This window comes from Micromonas pusilla (assembly GCF_000151265.4).
Source record: "Micromonas pusilla CCMP1545 genomic scaffold MICPUCscaffold_14, whole genome shotgun sequence".
Lineage (NCBI taxonomy): Eukaryota > Viridiplantae > Chlorophyta > Mamiellophyceae > Mamiellales > Mamiellaceae > Micromonas > Micromonas pusilla.
This window is the reverse complement of record NW_003315895.1, coordinates 28,928-44,519: the sequence shown is the minus strand read 5'-3', so window position 1 is coordinate 44,519 and position 15,592 is coordinate 28,928. Positions and strand designations below refer to the sequence as shown.

Genomic DNA, 15,592 nt, shown 5'->3' with positions numbered 1-15,592 from the left:
GAAATGTTTTTTAAGTCGTAAAAAAATCGTCACCAGGATGAAAGCTCGCGCGTCCGTCTCCGCGACTTCGCGCGCGCGCCGACGCGCGCGCTCGGCTTCTTCGCTCTCTCTCGTCGCGTCGCGATGACGCGCGGCGATTTCCGACCCCGCGCGTGGGTCGTCATGGGCGTCGCCGGCGCGGGCAAGAGGTGCGCGCCGCCTCGCCGGAATTCGAAAACGCGCTTTCGCGTCGTCGTCGTCGGCTCTCATCACCGTCGCGTCGCGTCGTCCCCAGACCCACCATCGCCTGACGCCGTCCCCACCGCCCGTCCCCAGCACGCTCGCCGCCGCGCTTCGCGACGCGCTCGCGTCGAGCTACCCGCGCCGCCCCGCGCCCGTCTTCATCGAAGGCGACGACCATCACGCCGCGGAGAGCAAGGCGAAGATGTCCAGAGGCGAAAGCCTGACGGAGGCGGACCGCGCGCCGTGGCTGAGATCCATCGCGGACGCGATCTCGCTCGAGACGCGCGCGCGCGTCGGCGTCGGCGGCGGCGGCGGCGGCGGCCCCGACGCTCCGGACGCGTCCGCGGCGCCACCCCGCGACGTCGTCGTCGCGTGCAGCGCGCTGAAGCGCGCGCACAGAGACGTCCTCGCGTCCGTCCCGGGCGTGGAGACGCGCTTCATCTTTCTCTCCCCGGCGACGCGCGAGGCGGCGGCGGCGAGGCTCCGGACGCGCGCCGCCGCCGATCCCGGCGGCCACTTCGCGGGCGAAGCGCTCCTCGCGTCGCAGCTTGCGGACCTCGAGAGCGACGCGGCGAGCTTCGAAGGGCACCACGTGCATCGAATGCGCGCGTTCGGCGGGCGCGGAGAGAACGAGGAGGAGGACGACGGCGACGGCGACGCGGCGGCGGCGGCGGTGAGACTGCTTCCCATACGACCCCGTTCGCGTGGTGCACGCCGTTCCTTAAGGACTTTTCCCGTCGTCACTCTTCACCCGCGCTTCCCTTTCAACGTTTGACCGGTAAGACGTTCGACTGACCGATCGCTTCACCCACGCAGGTGGCGGCGGCGGCGGCGGCGGCGGCTGTGGAAGCGACGGCGCGAGAGGCGACGAACCACGTCCTCGACGTCGTCTTCGCCCGCGCCGCCGCTTCGGAGGGTCCGGACGGTTCTTCTGACGCGCCGTCGAAACCGAAACGACCGCGGGATCAGAGGAACGGACCGCCGAGGCTGGACCCTTCCACGTTGACGGACGACGTGCGCGCGTTTATGGACGAATGGTGGGCGAGGCTGTGCGCGCGCGGCGTCTCCGGTGCGTTCTATACAAACGTTTTTCACCCATCGCCCGGTTTCAACATTTGATCGGTTCCCCTTTCAACTGACCGGTGAACTTTTTTTGTATGGAACGACCCTCAGGCGCGGTGCCCGACGCGGCGAACGCCATCGACCACGTCTGCTGGCGTTGCGAGACCGCGGAGGAGTACCACGACGCGGTGAAAGCGCTCGCGGACGCGGGTCACGACGTCGCGGGGACGAAATCGATCGGCGGACGACCGATCACGACGGTTCGGTTGAAAGCGCCGGTGCGGTGGGCGCGGTTTCAGATCCCCGCGATCGAGGTCCCGGCGCCCAAGGCGTTTCGGCCGAGACCGCGCGGATTCGAGCACGCCGAGGTCGCGCTCCTGTGCGACGCCGACGGGTTCACGGAAACGAACGCGATCGAGGCGTTCCTCTCGAAGTTTCCGGACCTCGAGTGGAACCGCGACGGCGTGCGCAAGGCGATCAACCCGGACGTTAGCCTGTCGTTGGGCGGCGGCGTCGCGGTCAAGTTCCACAACCGCCCGCTTCTGGACGTCGTCGACTTCGAGCGCGCGTCGGGCGCGTCCTCCTCACACTGGTCCCCATACGATTCCGTTCGCGCGGTGCACGCCGATCCGTGAGGACCTTTTCCTTCGTTTCTCTCCGCCCAGGGTCCCACGGTTTCAATCCCGACGCACCGCGACGCCTTTCGGCTCCATCTGACGCCTTTGAACTCCACCCGACGTCTTGTCGCTTCGCGCGGGAAAATCACCCCAGGATTGCTCGACGCGCGTTGCCCGCATACCCCGTCGATCGACGACGGGTACGTCGACCCCCTCTCGCCGTTCGAGGACGTCGACGCGCTGTTCGGGCTCGAGATGAAGCAGCCGTGGGCGGACTTGGTCGTGTCCGGCGCGAAGACGATGGAGACGCGCGCGTACGCGTTGCCCCCGAGGTTGCTCGGAAAGCCCGTCGCGTTGTTGCGCACGCCCGCGGCGAAAGACGGCGAGGCGCGTTCTATCTCACACCGGTCCCCATACGACCGCGTCGGCGTGGTGAACGCCGATCCTTGAGGACGTTCTCTCCCGGCGTACTGTATGTTTCTCTTCGCCGCCCACCCCTCGGTATCATTCCCGACGCGCCTCGACGCCTTTCAACTCTTCCGTCTGACGCCTTTCAACTCCGCCCCGACGTTCGCTTCGTACGGGAAAATACCCTCAGCCGGCGAACGTCTCGAGCCTCGGCGACGCGTGCGACCCCGGCGCGGCGACGATCGTGGCCCTCGTCACGTTCACCTCCGTGAAGGAGTGGGACAGCGCGAAGGACTGGGCGGCGGACGGGGATAAACACCTCGTGCCGAGCGACGACGAGGCGTTTCGCTGGCGTCGCGGCGACGGGTTGCGACGCCGGGTCCGAGGGTGGATCGTCGGCGACGTCGCGCCGATCGCGCCGACGCCGTCGCCGAAGATGACGCGCGCGCTGCGGTCGTTGTTTAAGCTCGAGTTCACGGCGGATGAGCTCCTCGTGAAAGGGATCGACGACCGCGGCGGCGGCGGCGGCGGCGGGGCAGTCGGGGACGACGACGAGGAAGACGACGACGCGGGGATTTTTGCCGACGACGGCGCGAACGACCGCCCGTGGCACTGACGACGAGACGACGCCGCGCGAAGCGACGCGAACGGTCCACCGCCGCGATCGCGTCGTCATCTAGCGTAGCGCGCGCGCCGCGACGTCGATCGAATACTTCTTCTTCTATCTGCTATCCGCCCGCCCTCCCGCCGTCGCGCTCGCCGCCGCCGTCCCCGCCGCCGCCGCCGCCGCCTGCGTGGGTGAAGCGATCGGTCAGTCGAACGTCTTACCGGTCAAACGTTGAAAGGGAAGCGCGGGTGAAGAGTGACGACGGGAAAAGTCCTTAAGGAACGGCGTGCACCACGCGAACGGGGTCGTATGGGAAGCAGTCTCACCGCCGCCGCTCACGAACGCGACGTTCCGGTCCGCCCACCCTCGCGATTTCTTCTCCGCTTCTCTCCTCTCGTTCTCCTTCTTCTGCGCCGCCGCGAGCGCGTCGTAAAAATCCTCCGGCGCGTTATCGCTCGGATCGAACGCGTCCTTCGCGAACATCGTCGCGCGCTCCTCGATCTCGAAGTGCGACACCACCGACTCGAGAAAGTCCGGGTTCCGAAACGCCTTGGTCGATCTCAGGGTCGTTCCATACGAGCGAACGTCGGGGTGGAGTTGAAAGGCATCAGATGGAGTTGAAAGGCGTCGAGGTGTGTCGGGATTGAAAGCGTGGGACCCTGGGCGGAGAGATGCACCGGGGAAAGTCCTTAAGGAACGGCGTTCACCACGCCAACGCGGTCGTATGGGGACCAGTGTACAGAACGCACCTCAGCCTGTCGACGACGCGCACGCCGGCGCGTTTCAACTCGGTCCAACGCTTCACCTTCGTCTGGAGCGAATCCCCCGACCGCATCACCGTCTCGCACTCCCCGGGCGGCTCCGGCGGCAGCGCCACCTTCGCGACGATCGCGTCCGGGGCGCTGTGAAGCCGTCGAGGAGGGCGCTCACGAGGCGGCGGGGGCGACGGCGGCGGGTCCGCGTCGCGCGCGTCGTCGCGCGACGGGTCCGCGGCCGGGCCGGCGTCGGCGTCGGCGTCGTCGTCGGCGTCGGCGTACGACGCGTACATCGCGGCGGCGGCGGCGCCGGGGGGCGGCCGCGCCGGCCCCGCGACGGGTTCGTCGTCGTCGTCGTCCTCCTCCTCCTCCTCCTTCGCCTCCGCCTCCTCCTCCTCGCGATCGGCGGGGAAAGTCCTCGCCGCCTCGCCGTACGCCGCCGCGGCCGCGCGTCGCATCTCCTCGGCGCTCGGCCGCGCCGGGCCCGCGGCGGGGCCTTCGTCCTCGCCGCCGCCGTACGCCGCCGCGGCCGCGCGTCGCATCTCCTCGGCGCTCGGCCGCGCCGGGCCCGCGGCGGGGCCTTCGTCGTCGTCGCCGCCGCGGCCGTCGTCGTCGTCGTCGTCGTCGTCGGAGCCGGACCCGGAGCCGTAGCCGTAGCCGCCGAGGAGCGACGTCAGCGCCGCGGGTCGCTCGTCGTCGTCGCCGTCGGACATGACGCCGTCGCCGCGGCCGGGCCGGACGTCTCGCGGACGAAACGCGCGGCGAGCGCGGGGTCGAGGGACGTCGACGACGGAGGGGCGAGGGCGCGCGCGCGAATCCTTCTGCGCGAAATCTTCCAAGTCTCCTCGCCGAGGCGCGCGGCACCCTGCCTGCCGCTGCCGCGCAGACCGCGTCGCTGTTTCGAGTCACGAAAACTCTGGCGTACGCCTCGCGAGATGTCGCCGATACTGTTTACGAGTAGAGATCTTTTCCGTACTCCAGTACGTCGCCGTACGTACGCGTCAGACTGATTTCGCATACGAACGCGCCCCCGAATCGCGGATTTCGCGCTGTCCACTTGGCACGACGGCCGCCGTCGTTCCCCTCTCGTCGTTTCGTGAGTTCCGCGATCTGGTGTGCGAAATCGCCATTCCCGCGCGCGCCGCACGCGACGCACGCGGCTGCACATACCCCGCCAGGGATAACAACTACTGTCGCATCACACGCGACAGGCGGCGCGCGAGGTCGTTCGCGCCCGTTCACTCGCACGCGCGCGCGCGCGGTCGGCCTCTTCGTCGACGCGCCGCGGAAACACTCGACGCGTCAACTCGTGAATTGCGCTCGCGATGGTCGCGTCGAGAGTCTCCTCGAAGAAGTCCCCGGCGTCGTCGCCGTTAAAGCGCGGACGCCCCCCAAAAGGCGTCGCGACGCTGAAAGGTAAGACCCCGCCGACGTCGCCCGGGATGAAATCGCACACGCCGACGAGGCGCGGGCGAGGACGCCCGACGCCCGCGGACTCTGACGATTCGATCGAGAACCCCCTTCCGTCGCCGAACGCGAATCGCAACGGCACGCCGCGACGCGGCGCGGCCGCCGCGGCCGCGAAAGCGATGAAAGCGATGATCGACAACCCCAACTTCATCAACAAGGACGAGGGTTTCGACTCCGGGGACGAGAACTACTCCGGGGACGAGAACGACATCGATCCCGATCACGGAGCTTCGCCGAAGAAAAAGCGCAAGCCGCCGGTCAAGTCGCCGCGCGCCAAGACGGAGCCTAAAGCGAGGTGCGCGTCGATTTACCCGCGCGTTTCGATCGTATTCGTCTCTGAACTCTTTCTACGCGCATCCGTTCGACCGAAACCGCGGTCGCGCGCGCGCGGAGGGGCGAGGCGGCGCGCATTTCGCGCGCGATCTTACCGACCCCCTGCGCCGCGTTCGCGGCGGATGGGATATTTTCTCGATTGTTTGCGCCGCCGCCGCCGCCGGTCGGGCGACTCGTACCCCCCTCACCCCCGCCGCGCGCGCTTACCGCGCGCTTTCTCCGCGACCGGACACTGACGCGCTCGCATCCCTCCCATCGGTGAATCATCTTGAATCATCTCGAATCATCTCGACGTCTTTCGCAGGCGTTCTTTAGGATCTTCGCTCAAGACGTCGTCCTCCGCGGACGCCGCCGGCGACTCGCAGACGACGTCCGCGAAGGCGGCGGAGAAGGCGGACAAGAAGGACCTCGACGCGTCGCTTCCCGCGATTCGCGACGTCAAGGAGATGTTCGTCCACATGGTGAAGCGCCTCCCGGAACTCAAGGACCTCGTCAAAGCCATCGGCCGGCCGCTGCGCGTCGCGACGATGTGCTCCGGCACGGAGAGCCCGCTCCTCGCGCTCGACAAGATCGGCGCGGCGACGGGGCAAATCTACGACGCGCCCCTCGGCGTCGATCACGTGTTTTCGTGCGAGATTGAGCCGTTCAAGCAGGCGTACATCGAGCGGAACTTCGCGCCGCCGATCTTGTTCCGCGACATTCGCGAGCTGGACGGCGATCAGGCGACGACGGCGTACGGCGCGCTCGTGGATGTGCCCGGCAACGTGGACATGCTCGTGGCTGGGACGTCGTGCGTCGATTACTCCAATCTGAACAACGAGAAGAAGGACATCGACGAGGCGGGGGAGAGCGGTCAGACGTTCCGCGGGATGATGACGTGGATTAAGAAGCACGAGCCCCCGATCGTGATCTTGGAGAACGTGTGCGGCGCGCCGTGGGACAAGATCGCGGAGCGGTTCCGCCAGCAAGGGTACCAGGCGGATTACACCCGGCTGGACACCAAGCGGTACTACATTCCGCACACGCGCACGCGCGTGTACCTCGTCGCCGTGCGCAAGAACCCCGGCGAGACGTTCATCCCCGCGGATTTCCCCACCGAGTTCAAAGCCATCGGCAGCCTCGCGTCCAAGGAGGTGAAAGACAAGGAGGGGAACGCGAAGAAGATGAAGCCGACGGGAAAGAAGCTCGTCAACAGACTGAGCGAAGACGCCGACGTCGCGGAACAAAAGGCGCGTCCTCCTCACACTGGTCCCCATACGACCGCGTTCGCGTGGTGAACGCCGATCCTTAAGGACTTTCTCTCCCGGCGCATCTCTCCGCCCATCATCACTCGCTTTCAATCCCGACATCCCTCGACGCCTTTCAACTCCGCTTCTGACGCCTTTCAACTCCACCCCGACGTTCGCTCGTACGGACCCTCGACCCTAGGCGTCCGTCCCCGTGGACAAGACGGAGCTCATGACGAAGCTCAACGGCCACATGGGCCACAAGATCACGTCCGAGTGGATCGCGCGCGTGAAATCCCTCGAGCGCGGCGCGAGCGCGACGCTCGAGGCGTTCCTCTTCGACAGCGACGACCCGAGGGTGCACAAGGGCAGACAGATGCTCGCGCTCCCCGGCGAGGCCACGAGCCAACGCGGCGTCACCGACTGGGGCCGGTGCGAGAGCCGCCACAGGCGCGCGCGCAAGGACGAAGGCCTAGGCAACCGCCGACCGTTCACGGACTGGGAAGGCGGATGCACGCTGCCGGACTACGCGTGGAACGACTGGGGCAAGGCGCAGACGGATCGCGTGCTCGACCTCATGGACATCGACTACCTACGCCTCGCGCAATCCGGCACGGATTCGATGCACAAGACGCTGGTGTGGAACCTCTCCCAGAACGTGGACAGGACCACGGGCAGCGGCGCCGCGGGCATCTGCCCGTGTCTGACGCCGTCTATGGTGCCGTTCGTCACGAACCGCGGCGGGCCTCTCGTGGGGATCGAAGCGCTCTCGCTGCAGGGCATCCCCGTGGATGACCTTCTCCTCACGCGAGAGAGCGAAGGACAGATGAGCGACCTCGCGGGCAACGCGATGACGACCACGGTGGTCGGCGCGTGCATGCTCTCCGCGCTCCTCCTCATGAAGGACGAGCTCGTGGAGCACACGAAGAAGGTCAACGCGAAGCTCAAGGCGGAGGCGAAGACGAAGGAGAGCGAAGCGCGGAAGGCTGGCGGCGGGAGCAAGACGCTCGCCAAATCCGCCGCCGCGTTGAGCGTCGGCGGCGCCGCGGGGTCCGTCGCCGCCGCGTCCACGGTGGAGGGCGCGGATGACCTCAAGGAGGAAGACCTCGTGCTGTGCTGCGCGACAGACCGCAAAGAGCACACGTCCGACATTCTCGACCGAGCGCACCGCAGCGCGCGTCTGTGCGTCTGCGAGGCGCAGACGGGGTCGCGCGACGCCATCTACCGATGCGAAGACTGCGGGCACACGGCGTGCGCGGATTGCAAAGGGCGGCCGGAACACAACTACAAGCGGCACGACATCGAGCGCATCGCCCCGGACGTCTTCTCCGCGCACCTCAAGCAGACGCTTCCGATGCGCGTTAAGCTGAGCGGCCTGAATGTCGCCGCGGAGGTGACGAAGGCGAAGAAGCTCGCGGAGAAGCTCGACGTCTCGAAGCTCGTCGGCGTCGCCGACGGCGTGCCGCGGCGTTTGACGGATCTCGCCGCGAGACCGGTCGGCGAGACGTACCAAGTCGGTAAAGAGCGTAAGTCCATTTGGACCGCGATCGACAAGGCCAACGCGGAGAAGAACGTCGCGAACTTTGAGAAGAAGATGGTGGACGACGCCAAGGCGACGTGGGTCGCGTTCGCGGAGGCGCTCGAGACGATCGCGGGCGCCGACTTTATGTTTCGCGAGGTGAAGCGCGCCGACGTCTGGACCGCTCGGTACGTCTGCCCGTCCACCGACGAGGTCGTCCTCGAGCTCCGCCTCGGTCGCACCGTCGCGCAGTCAGACTGGCGCGTCGTCGTCAAGCCCGCGCCCGCGATGCGCGAGATCACGAACGAAGAGACGGGCGAGAAGGAGCTCAAGGAGTTCGCGCCGCACCCGGTGTACCAGTGGCCGTTGGCGCGCATGCGGCTGGCGCCGGGCGCGAGCCACCTCCTCGACGGCGTCTGGGACGTCCTCGCGCCGATCGAGCACGCGTTCGACGTCGCGATCGAAGGCAAGGGCGAGAAGAAGAAGAACTGGCAGACGGAGCTCGGGATGATTGGGAACGACGACCCGGAGAGGCTGGACATCTCCCTGCCCGACGGCGTCGACAGTAACCGCGCGCCCTGGTCGGACCTCCGCTGGTCCGAGTACGTCGTCACCACGCTCAAGACGGACGGGATGACGGCGAAGGAGTTTGAGCAGCAGAAGGAGTCGTTCCCCGTGGACGGGACGTACGCTCTGCACGACAAATGCGGCACCGCGATGGCGTCGCTGCACAAGCGCGTGGACCCCAAGCCGACGCTGAACAAGTCGGCGGAGGCGTACTTTTTCCTCGACCCCGTGCGAAACTCAGACGGCAAGGAGGACTTTTTCGTCTTTGCCGATAATCACCGCAGGCTGCAGTACGGCGAGCACAGGATGCACGCCGCGCGCGTGCACCACTCCTTCCGCCCGTCCGACGCCAAGGGGAAAGAGACGTTCGCGTGCCGCACGGACGGCCGCTGGATGAAGTCGGACGAAGTGAATCTCATTCAGCTCGACGAAAAGCGCGCCGCGAAGCAGGGGGTGCCGAAAAACGCAAAAGCGCTCTCCAGCCGCGCGGGCGGCTGCCAAGCCGCGGTCGCCATCATGAAAGCCAAGGTGCCGCTCGCGGAGGTGGACGCGTCCGCGTGGCCGGAGGATGAGTTCGAGACGCTTCAGAACGACCGCTCGTCGGAGGTTTTCCAGAGGCTGGCGTGGTTCACGTCTCGGCTCGCGCTCCCGAGCGAGGTGCGATCGTTCACGACGCTCGACGAGAAGAGATTAAACTCAAACGCGTGCGGCGGCGCAAAATGCCCGGAGGCGTGCCCGCGCTGCGCGCCATCCCCGCCGGTCCTCCAGTGGACGTGCAAGGCTGGCGAGAGCAAGATCACGGCGAGGGAAGACCCGCGGCAGGCGGCGGCGTACGAGCAAGCGCTGAAGCGTCGCCCGGCGCCCTTCGTCGTCCAGTGGAGGAAAACCGCCGCCGCCGCCGGGAAGAAGCTCGGCGAACTCGTCATCGCGGTCAACCCCGCGACGCTCGCGCACCGCGCGCTCGCGAACGTGTACAGCGGCGTCGCGAAAGAGCGCAGCGCGGCGCCGCAGGCGGAGGACAAGCCGACCGTGGAGTGGCAAGTCGTCAAGCACGAAGAGCGCGAAGCCGCCGTCGCGCTCGCGGATTTCACCCTCAAGTCCAACCGAAGCGACGCCAAGGCGCCGCAGCCCAAGGGATGGAACACGAAGTTCCCGCTCCGACCGGAGCAGCTCCGCTCGCTCGGGTGGATGATCCGCCAGGAGCAAACCACGGAGCCGTTCGTCGAGGAGGAGGTTGCGGAGAGCGTCCACCCCGCGCTCGGGTTGCGAATGGATGGCCGAGCGCGCGTCGAGCGGCTGGTGCGCGGAGGCATCATCGCGGACCAGGTTGGGTACGGCAAGACGGCCATCACGATCGGCGCGATCCTCGCGAGCGAGATTAAGTTCCCGCTCCCGAACGCGATGGCGAAGCCCGTGAATGCGATCCCGACCAAGGCGACGCTCGTGCTGGCGCCGTCGCAGCTGCTGAAGCAGTGGCCGCGCGAGGTTGAAAAGTTTTCCGCCGAGGGCCGGCTCGTCACGCTCGTCATCCGCACGGTGGCGGACATCTCGCACTACACGGTGCAGGACTTCCAACGCGCGGACGTCGTCATCTGCGCCACGAGCGTGCTGCGCTCGCCGCTGTACTTCGAGCGGCTCGCGCGGCTCGCCGGCGTCGCGTCGCTGCCGCAGTGCAAAGCCGCGGGCGCCGGCCGGCACTTCGCCGCGTCGTACCGCGACTGCCTCGACAAGCTCGAGACGCAGTGCGAACGTCTCACTTCAGGCCCGAACGGCGTCGTGGAGTGCGCCGCGAACGTCCGCAAGGGCAAGGGCGAGACGTCGGTGATCACGATCAACCCGAAGCGGCTGAAGGGCGCCGCGCTCGTGAAGAAGACGAAGGAGCTCGGCGGGATGGAGGGGTTCAAGTACGCCGAGCTCGCCGCGCGGAAAAAGGCGACGGACCTCGCCAAGTCCATCAGGCTGAAGACGCCGCCGCAGTCGCCGGTCAAGGCGAAGCCGTCCGCGACGAAGTCCCCGGCGAGCGTCAAGACGCGCGTCGCGAAGCCCCCGAAGAAGCCGTCGACGCCGAAGAAGAGATCTACGCCGAAGAAGAAGTCGTCCATCGGCGGGTTGGAGTCGCCCGCGCCCGCGGCGGCGGCGGCGACGTCCCCGCGCGCGCGGCTGGCGCGCGCGTCCGCGTCCAAGCCGATCAAGTACGCGGACGACGGCGACGACTTCGGGTCCGACTTCGAGAGCGACTCCGACTCCTCGGAGTACGACGAGGTGGACGAGGAGGAGGAGGAGCGCAAGGCGAAGGCGAAGGCTGCGGCGAAGCGCCGAGCCGCCGCGTGCGCCAAGGGGAAAAAATCCAAATCCCCCGCGTCGGCGTCGGCGTCCCCCGACGAAGCCGACGAGAGCGCCGACAAGGACCACTGGGGGTTCGAGACAACGTCCGTCGAGCGCGATTGGACCAAAACGTCGTCGTGCCCGCTCGAGCTCTTCCACTGGCGCCGCGTCGTCGTGGACGAGTTCACGTACCTCCAGCAGTCGGACCGCTGCGTCGTGCTCGGACTCAAGGCGGAGGCGAGATGGTGCCTCTCCGGAACGCCCCCAGTCGGCGCCTTCTCTGAAATTAAGGACACCGCGGCGCTTCTCGGCACCAACCTCGGCTCGGACGAGATGCCGCGGTACACGAAAGCGGAGATCACGAAGGCGGAGTCGTTCCAGTTTTTCAAGGAGAAGCCGACGCAGCACTGGCACGCGACGCGTCACGCCGTCGCGCAAGGGTTCCTCGACCGTTTCGTGCGGCAGAACATCGCGGAGATCGACGAGATCAAGTCCGTGACGGATCTGAACCTCCTGAACCTCCGCCCCGTGGAGAAGGCGATCTACCTCGAGCTCGAGCACTACCTCAAGTCCACGGACATGATGGTGAAGACGAAGAAGAAGAAGTCCTCCGACGGCGACCGCGACAAGCGCATGGCCAAGGTGCTGGAGGGCTCCGCCAGCGGCGCCGAGGCGCTCGTCAAGTGCGTCACCAAATTCAAGCTCGACAACGACGCCGGCGCGGGCACCGGGGCGTGCAACGCCATCGTCAGAGTGCGCGAGGAGGAGAAGGAGGACTGCGAGAGGAACATCGTCCGCGCCGTGCTCGACGCGAAGGTTATGTTTTGGGAGGCGAAGGAGATGGCTCGCGAGCTCGGCGTGGACGTCGTCGAGACGGAGATCAAAGCCAACCGAGCCGACGCGCGGGAGCGACTCGTCGGCGACTTGAACAAAAAGTACGACGAGTTCGACTTTGTGAAGTTCATGAAGAACGTCGTCGTGCACAACCTCGCGGGCGATCCCGAGGTGACGGAGTTGATCACCACGCGTCTGCTGAAGCAGGCGTCGGACGCCGTCGCGGCGACGCACGAGTGCACCGTGTCGTGCTACCCGCTGTCGTCGATCCTGCGCGTGAACCTCGGTAAGGAGGGCAAGGATGGAAACGTCGTCAAGGACAACTGGAAGATTGGCATGATCATGGAGGTGACCGGATCGCAGAAGCAGAAGTGCGCGATGGCGTGGAAGGACCGATCCAAGGCGGACGTCGAGGAGGACAAGTACGAAGAGATTGAGTACAAAAAGCTCCGAGCCAAGGAGGGCCGCGTCGAGGTCATCTACCGCGCGCCGCTGTGCACGAAGGAGAAGGACTTCTCGCCGCCGTCCGGCCCGAACGACCCGGTGTGGAAACTCACCAGCAGCGGCAGCGAGGATCAGGCCAAGCGAAAGATCGTCCCCGTGGACGTCCGACCGACGTGGATCGCGCCGACGAAGATCGCCAAGGGGGGCGGCGGCGCGGCGGACGCGCCGGCGACGCCGGCGGCGACGCCAAAGTCGACGCCGAAAAAGATCGACACGCCGTCCTCGCGCGCGCCCTCGAAGACCGCGGCGAAATCGTACGAGGACATGACCAAGAATCAACAGAAGGCGTATCGTAAACCCGTCGACGACAAGATGTGGCAGCTGCGCGATCACACCCACGACGTGAACGCGCTCGTGAATGAGCTCTCCGGCAGGACGCGCGCGCTTCGATTCTTCAAAGCCGTGCGCGAGCTCCAAGGCTTGCGCGACGACGACGCCATCGTCTGCCAGGCGTGCGAGGCCAAGTCCGCGAAGAAGAAGCAGAGCGGCGGCGGCGGCGGCGGAACCGGCGCGCTCAAGCGCACGAGCTCGTCGTCCGTCTGCATGAAGCGCGACGCCGGTCTCATCAGCGAGTGCGGCCACGTCGGCTGCCTCGCGTGCCTCCGCGCCGACGCCAACCTGCAAGAGTGCGGCGTCCCCGGGTGCGCGCGCGCGTGCGGCGGCGACAACATCATCACGGCGGCGAGCCTCGGCACCGAGAGAGAGGGCTGCGTGGACGGCGACGCCGCGTTGGCGTCCCCGACCAAGAAGAAGCGCGGCGGCGGAAACGGCGGAAACGGCGGGGATCGAACCGCCGGCGGCGGCTCCATCGTCGTCGGACGCCACGGCAAGAAGATGTCCGAACTCGTCCAAAGCCTCCGCGGCTTCAACCCGGACGAACGCGTCCTAATCTTCATCCAGTACCCGGACCTCATGAAGCAAGTCTCCGACGTCCTCGACGACGCGAACATCAAGTACCTCAAGCTCAAGGGCTCCGTCCACCAGCAGTGCGCCGCGTTGGATGAGTTCCAAAAGGAGAAGCTTCGCCCCGGCGACGCGCGCGTCCTCATGCTGCTCTCTCGCGACGAGTCCGCCTCCGGCGCTAATCTCACGACGGCGAACCACGCCATCTTCGTGCACCCGCTGGAGACGAACACGCAGTACGAGTACGACGCGTCCGAGACGCAGGCGATCGGGCGGATCCGTCGGTACGGCCAGACGAAGCTCGTGCACGTGCATCGACTCATCGCGAAGGACACGATCGAGGAGAAGATTTACAACGAGCGCGGCGGCGAGATGTTCAAAGGGACGCACGTCAAGTGATCGATTCGATGATGGTGTATATCGACGACGGCGTCTCTCTCGTCGCCGTCGCCGACCGAGGAGGAGGAGGAGGAGGATGGCCCGTCGCGACCGGCGCGTCGCGGCGGGCCGGAGAGGAGAGGAGGAGGAGGAGACCGCGGGGGGGATGGATGGGTCGCGACGACGCGCGCGCGCGCGGCGCAATCGCGCGCGCGCGCGGTCGTGGCTCGTCGACGCCTCCGCGGGTGTTTTTTTTGTCTTTCGCACGCACAGCAGCGTCCGCACCGAACGAGCGGCGAACGCACCATGTCTGTCTTCATTATTAGCGGCTGTACATATTCCGTGAACGCACGATGTAATACGACGACGATGTAACACGTTAACGAACGAAGACTCGCGCGCGCTTCGAACTCTGTCGTCGTCCTTCCATCTACTCCAACTTCTGTTGTCGTACGTCGTAACCGTCCGAGGAAACGCCGACCGCGACCAAACGCAAACTTCTCCCGCCCAAATCCTCGGATAAATACCAGACAGAAGTTGTTAGCGCGCCTCCGTCGCGGCAGCATCGCGGCGCAAGATGGCGACGCCGGCGTCCATCCCCGCCGCGCGATGCGCGGTCCCCGTCCCCGCGCGGCGTCGCGCGTCGTCGTCCTCGCGACGGCGGCTCCCGCGCGCGCGCGTCGTCGCGCACGACGCGCACGACGCGAGCGACGCCCACGGCGCCGATCGAAGCCCCCGCGGGATCGAGGCCGAGGCGACGCTGCGATTGCACTACCATCGCGCGGACGGCGACGCGGCCGCGTTCGGCGTGCACGCGTGGGACGGCGCGCGCTCCCCCACGCGCTGGGAAGCGCCGGTGAGGCCCGTCGCGTACGCGCGCGACGGGAGGGCGATGGTCGAGGGGTACGTCTCGCGATGCACGTTCGAAGTTCCGCTCGCGGACGGCGCGTCGTCGATATCTTTCATCGTTCACCGCGGCGACGAAAAGTGCGTCGGCGTCGAAGCGTTCGACGTCTCCGCGGTCGCCGCGACCGGCGGGGTGTGCGACGCGTGGGTCGTCGCCGGCGCCGGGGTCGTGCACGCGGAGGCGGCGCCGGCGGAGGACGCGGCCGACGACGGCGACCGCGAGTTTGAAACTTTTTCAAACGTCGACGACGCGTCCGCCTTTAGTCGTCCGGGTCCGGCGGCGGCGGCGAGCGCGAACGACGCGCCGCGCGCCGAGGCTGACGACGACGGGTGTCTCGCGCGCGATCTGTACGGCGACTGTTACGCGTACGCGGACGCGGCGTCCGACGAGACGCCGACGCCGACGTCCGCGAGCGAAGAGTTCGCGGCGCCGCCGCCGCCGCCGCCGCCGCCGACGCCTCCGAAGGAAGAAGAGCAGGAGGAGGAAACCCTCGAGGCGTTCGCGACGAGGGTGTGCGCGCGGATCGGCCGCGGCGGCGACGACGCGCGCGTCATCGCGACCAAGCTCCGCGCGAACTGGATCGAGCGCGCGGCGGACGTCAGGGCGTTGCCCGCGGCGTCGCTCGCCGCCATCGGCGTCCCCGCGGCGTTCGCGATGGCGATGCACGCGATGACGCTAGAAGAGGAGGGTGCCGACTCCGAGGGTGCCGAGGAGGGTGCCGAGGAGAGGGACGCCGACGGCGGCGTCGCGTCCAACGTCGTCAGCGCCGGCGGATCCTATGAGCATTTCGTCTCACCCGGTCGTCAGCGCGCGCGAAGGGACGACGACGACGACGGCCCCGCGTCGTCCGCGTTCGACGGAGACGCGACCGCCGCCGCCGCCGCCTCCAACGACGGGTGGATCGGCGGCGCGCTCCCCGGACCGGACGCGCGCCTGCCCGGCCCGACGACTGGGC

The 15,592-nt window shown here is 67.5% G+C and overlaps 4 protein-coding genes across 4 annotated transcripts; 3 read left to right on the top strand and 1 right to left on the bottom strand.

Moving 5' to 3' along the window:
• Nucleotides 1-123: 123 nt before the first annotated feature.
• MICPUCDRAFT_52925 (uncharacterized protein) lies at nucleotides 124-1,919 on the top strand (the record flags this gene model as incomplete). Its single annotated transcript, XM_003063319.1, has 4 exons — nucleotides 124-188; nucleotides 316-895; nucleotides 1,039-1,291; nucleotides 1,396-1,919. The coding sequence occupies 4 exons, from the start codon at nucleotides 124-126 to the stop codon at nucleotides 1,917-1,919; spliced, it is 1,422 nt and encodes a 473-aa protein (XP_003063365.1).
• A 237-nt stretch (nucleotides 1,920-2,156) lies between these two features.
• MICPUCDRAFT_52924 (uncharacterized protein) lies at nucleotides 2,157-2,925 on the top strand (the record flags this gene model as incomplete). Its single annotated transcript, XM_003063318.1, has 2 exons — nucleotides 2,157-2,333; nucleotides 2,500-2,925. 2 exons carry the CDS (start codon nucleotides 2,157-2,159, stop codon nucleotides 2,923-2,925), a joined length of 603 nt encoding a protein of 200 aa, XP_003063364.1.
• A 195-nt stretch (nucleotides 2,926-3,120) lies between these two features.
• MICPUCDRAFT_52923 (uncharacterized protein) lies at nucleotides 3,121-4,384 on the bottom strand (the record flags this gene model as incomplete). The annotated part of the gene is made up of 2 exons (XM_003063113.1): nucleotides 3,121-3,475; nucleotides 3,666-4,384. The coding sequence occupies 2 exons, from the start codon at nucleotides 4,382-4,384 to the stop codon at nucleotides 3,121-3,123; spliced, it is 1,074 nt and encodes a 357-aa protein (XP_003063159.1).
• Nucleotides 4,385-5,932: 1,548 nt separating this feature from the next.
• On the top strand, nucleotides 5,933-13,751 carry MICPUCDRAFT_45915 (SNF2 super family; the record flags this gene model as incomplete). Its single annotated transcript, XM_003063317.1, has 8 exons — nucleotides 5,933-6,523; nucleotides 6,978-8,093; nucleotides 8,289-8,489; nucleotides 8,517-10,580; nucleotides 10,902-11,978; nucleotides 12,657-12,913; nucleotides 13,019-13,262; nucleotides 13,284-13,751. The coding sequence occupies 8 exons, from the start codon at nucleotides 5,933-5,935 to the stop codon at nucleotides 13,749-13,751; spliced, it is 6,018 nt and encodes a 2,005-aa protein (XP_003063363.1).
• Between the last annotated feature and the right edge of the window lie 1,841 nt (nucleotides 13,752-15,592).